General features: G+C 39.1%; 1 protein-coding gene across 1 annotated transcript in view; it reads left to right on the top strand.

Moving 5' to 3' along the window:
* Positions 1-5,000, top strand: part of LOC122248916 (uncharacterized) — a 48,551-nt gene that overhangs the window by 17,581 nt on the left and 25,970 nt on the right. Inside the window, exons 2-3 of the mRNA XM_086551746.1 lie at positions 2,118-2,373; positions 4,893-4,959. Of these exons, the coding sequence (XP_086407872.1) occupies positions 2,118-2,373; positions 4,893-4,959 (323 nt within the window). The remainder of the gene's footprint in view (positions 1-2,117; positions 2,374-4,892; positions 4,960-5,000) is intronic.

Here is a 5,000-nt window from a genome sequence, read left to right as displayed (position 1 = left end):
ATGGAGTATGAGGGCAATTTTGGTTGTAATGAAGTATTATGATTTTAGTTGATTCATTATTATGGACGATGTATTTTAGTATTTTGTAAAGCTGTGATGCTAGTGGTAATTTTTTTTCTTAATGTGACATTGTTTTTGTTTTTCCCTTGTTGTTGTTGTTGTTGTTGTTGTTGTTGTTGTTGTTGTTGTTGTTGTTGTTGTTGTTGTTGTTGTTGTTGTTGTTGTTGTGTGTTAAATCTAATAATAATAATAATATATATATATATTAATAATATATTATTATTATTATTATTATTATTATTATTATTATTATTATTATTATTATTATTATTATTGTAATTTCACCGTGTTTATTACCTTCATGTATTTATTTTTCCCTGACTGCAACGTCAAATTTATTATAGTTATTGTATGTTGTAGCGGCAAATTTTCATATAGATTTGTCTCCGCTTTCTTGTATTAGTAAGCACGTACGCACGCGCACACTCATACATGCATTTGCGTATGTGTTCTTGGGTGGTGCTATGTTTGTTTGCTTGTGCCTACCTTTAAAACGCTATGTATCGTACATAATATCTGATACTAACACATACTAAATACATACAGAAATGGTATTACAAAATCGAAAATCATAATAAAAAAAATGATTTAAACACGCCTTACGCCAGGAGTATTTGTGTACATACATTCTATTATGGTTTTGTTTTATTCAATTTTTGAAAAAAGGTCCACAGGCGCTTCGTCTCCAGTCAGTTTATAGGCCTATCTATAACCCCCCCCCCCCCTACAGAGCCCTCCCCTACCTAATTTGGTCTCCGCAATGGGAGGGGAAATTGAATCTTTAACTGAAATAGGAAAACAAGACTCCACTCCCTCCACTCCGTCACAGCTCTCTGGGAAGTAGATAGAAAAAAATAAAGTAGAATAAATTGAAATTGATATTGGTTATAAATGCAGTGCAATGAAATGAAAAGAACGGAATGAAAAATGTGAAATTATATGAAATAAAATAAAATAGTGGATATTTTTTCCGATTTTCCCCTTCTTTTAAGCCGCAGTTTCATGGATATGTCTCTACTTATTCTTACCCGAGGGAGGTCTGAATAGATTTTTGAAAGTTTTTATTTATTATTTTTTTTTGTTTGATTAAAATGAAAAAGGGAAAAGTCGGACAAACTCAGACAATTAAAAAATATATATATAATAATGAGACGCGTCCCATCTTCATCAGCTTAGAATCATGATCTTGGGACGACTAGATTTTTTTTTTCGATTTTGCCCTTGGAAATATTGATATTGATTTATACTTACAAAAAAAGTAGAGAAAACTGGAAGAAGTGATTGTTCTTTTATTGAGTTTGCTATAGGAATCAACTAATCTTCCTTATATTTGCACCGATTTGGTTTAATTTGCACTACTCGAGAGAAGCTGAGGAAATCTGTACACACGAAAGACGTTTACTCGCAAAAAAACTTTTGATTTATCGAAAACAGAGGGGCAATAAAATTGGTAATATTGATCAATGCACAATGTTAACATTTATTAGGTAATATGCAAGACACACGATTTCATTGAATTTATCCTCCATATGGACGCCCCCCCCCCAAAAAAAAAAAGAAAAAAAAAAAAATTTGTGGTGTGTGTCGCTTATTGGAAGTCAGGCTATGGATGGAGAAAAAAACATACATGTCACTATTGCTAAAGTTTGCATTTATGACCATTTTAAAGTCAGGTGGTCCCCCTAAAGTGATAAAATGTGATACTAAAACAAAATTACTTCCTTGCGATTTCTCTTTCCCCTTCTGTAGAAAAGTTTTTATCTCGCTTGCTCGCTCGCTCACTCACTCACTCACTCACTCACTCACTCACTCACTCACTCACTCTGGCCGAGAGAGAGAGAGAGGGAGAAAGCATTGTGCCCGACCCCCCCTCCCAAAAAAACAACGAAACAAACTTACATATATCTCGCGGTAAAATAAAATACAACAAAAAGACAAAAACAAAAAACAACCAAACCAATCAATCAAGCAAGCAAGCAAGCAAGTAAACAAACAAATTAATCGCCTTTTTTTTCTCTCCCCCTCCCCCTGGGTGTCCTCCCCCGCACCCCCCGCAGAGCTCTCTGAGGAGTGGGCCAGCATCCGCGAGCCGGTGGTGGAGGGCGTGACGTTCTACTGCAAGTACCTGGGCTCGACGATGGTGGATGAGCCGAAGGGTGAGGCATCCACGGCGGAGGCCATCAAGCGCATCATCCACGCGGCCAAGCAGAAGGGACGCAAGCCCGAGCGGGTGAGCGTCCACGTGTCGCTGCAGGGCATCCGCATGTCCGACACGGCCACGAGCGACACGCTGCTGGAGACGTCCATTTACAAGTGAGTAGAGAGCGGCCTGGGTTGAGGGTGGGTTGCGGGTGGGTCAGAGGGGGGTAGGTGGGTTGAGGGTAGGTTAGAGGGGGGTAGGTGGGTTGCGGTTGGGTTAGAGAGCAGGATGGGTTGAGGGTGGGTTAGAGGAGGGGGTGGGGGGGCTGAGGGGGAGGAGAGTGGGATTAGGGGTGAGACGAGGGGTTGGAAGGGGTTGGGGATGAAGGAAGGGGAGTTTTTATTTCATCTTAAAACTTGATTTCCTTTTGCGTGTCATAATTTATTAAATAGGGATAAGGGGGCGGCTTTGTATAACACCTTTCATTTGTATTATATTTTATTCTTTTCTCCTCCTCTTGTCCCTTTTCTCCATACTTTCCCTCCTCCTTCTGCTTCTCCTACTCATCATCATCATCATCCTTGTTTTCCTTCTTTTTCTTGTCCTTGTTTTCCTTCTTTTTCTTGTCCTTGTTTTCCTTCTTTTTCTTGTCCTTGTTTTCCTTCTTTTTCTTGTCCTTGTTTTCCTTCTTTTTCTTGTCCTTGTTTTCCTTCTTTTTCTTGTCCTTGTTTTCCTTCTTTTTCTTGTCCTTGTTTTCCTTCTTTTTCTTGTCCTTGTTTTCCTTCTTTTTCTTGTCCTTGTTCTTTTTCTTGTCCTTGTTTTCCTTCTTTTTCTTGTCCTTGTTTTCCTTCTTTTTCTTGTCCTTGTTTTCCTTCTTTTTCTTGTCCTTGTTTTCCTTCTTTTTCTTGTCCTTGTTTTCCTTCTTTTTCTTGTCCTTGTTTTCCTTTTTTTCTTGTCCTTGTTTTCCTTTTTTTCTTGTCCTTGTTTTCCTTTTTTTCTTGTCCTTGTTTTCCTTTTTTTCTTGTCCTTGTTTTCCTTTTTTCTTGTCCTTGTTTCCTTCTCTTTCTTTTCCTTGCTTTCCTTCCCCTATCTCTTTTTTCCTCTTCCTCTTCTACCTCTTCCTTTTCCTCTTCCTCTTCTCTATCACCTCCTCCTTTGTGACCTCACTTGGGGTCGAGAGTGTTGTAGGACCTACACTAATGTTATGTGAATCCGTCGTTTTATGCAAGTACAGAGTCGACTTTATATGATAATCGTTATATTATGTAGTTTTTTTGTTGATGAATGCACATATATCATCCATTAGCTTGACTTTTAAAGGATATGAAGTTTTTTTCCCCAACGTTTTTATTTCCTCCTTAATGTCAGATACATTTATTTTTTGTTATATATTAGATCGATTTGGTATGGTAGTTTGTCAAGGGAGAATTATTGGGCCTTTTGTTTGTTGCAATCGATTTTGTCGGACGTTTTTGAAGGTTTTGTAAATCGTTCTGTTTGCAAAGGTCGTTTTTGTTAATTAAGCGGACCGTTTAAGAGTGATTTTGTTTTTGGTAGGTGTTTTAGGTGCTTGTTTTAGGGGAGTGACGAGGAGTTTCTGTGAATACCGAAAATATTTGAAAATTATAAAATTTTACGTCATCGATTCTTTGTGATTATCACCACGAATAGCAGTTATGATTGTTTATCCTTCCTTTTTCAATAGCAAGGTATAGTAATACCCTTATGAAATACGAAATACGGGGAATTCTACTATAATATTGTTTTAAGGGTATTAATATACTTTGCTATTGGAAAAGGAAGGATAAGCAATCATAATAATAGCTATCCGTGATAAGTCAAACAATTGATGACGTAGAATTTGATAATGTAAATATATGCGCTCTTGTCTGAGGACTGGTTTGGGAGGAGCGTCCTTTTTCCTTATGCGCCCATAAATCGGGGGTGGAGGGGGGGGCTGTCCTCCCTTATTTGGTTTTAAGACCATTTTTCTTTTTTTCTTTGGGGTGGAGTGGAGGGGGGGAGGGCATTTCTTTGTTGACTGGTTAAATCCGGTTCTGGTGTTTTCGTTTATTCCCTTCTCGATCCGGTTTAATCCGGTGTTCTGTTTTTTGTTTATTTGTAGTATTTTGTTGCGTATCGCACAGGATTCCCCCGTTTTGTTTGCGTATGTTTTTTTTTATCTTGCTCTTGCTCTTCGCTCTACCCCCTTTCTCTTCTTAGTTTTTTTTCTTCTTATGTCTCGTGTTTTTTGTTTTTATTGTCATTGCTATTATGATTATTATCGGCATTTGAACTCTCTCTGTATGACAATCGGTGTCACCAAAATGATCTGTAGGGAACGTCTGCCGAAGAAGACAGACGTGGTACAGAAGAAAGTGTAATCTCGCATTAGCTGATAGTCACGGGTCACTCGAGCACGGAGACCCAAGTTGCAACGCAAAGGTCAAGGTCGCCGAGCTTTTGCCGCTTCACGCCCGAGCTCCCAGAGCGTTTCCGGTGGCGCCGCCTCACTTGACCTCCTCAGGGAGACTCGCTCCGTGTTTCCGTCATAGCATCAAGAGAAGGAAGATGAGAGCGTGACCTGACATTTGATACATAGATGACTGGCCTTGAATAGTCAAGCGATGAATGATTTTTTTCTTCTCTCCTCTGAACGAAGACACGTGACCTGAGCAAGGTTTGATCCTAGTGCGACCTCGGTTACTGAGGACACATTAGAACCAGGTTCGAGGTGTGCTCATGTCTTGCTGACCCGAGTGAGGCGTAGCGTCTTCTGTCTATTCTGTAATAGTATCGG

Source organism: Penaeus japonicus, unplaced genomic scaffold (assembly GCF_977035675.1).
Source record: "Penaeus japonicus unplaced genomic scaffold, GWHDUDI00000001_assembly GWHDUDI00000025, whole genome shotgun sequence".
In the NCBI taxonomy this organism is placed as follows: Eukaryota; Metazoa; Arthropoda; class Malacostraca; order Decapoda; family Penaeidae; genus Penaeus; species Penaeus japonicus.
This window is presented reverse-complemented; position numbering and strand designations above follow the sequence as displayed.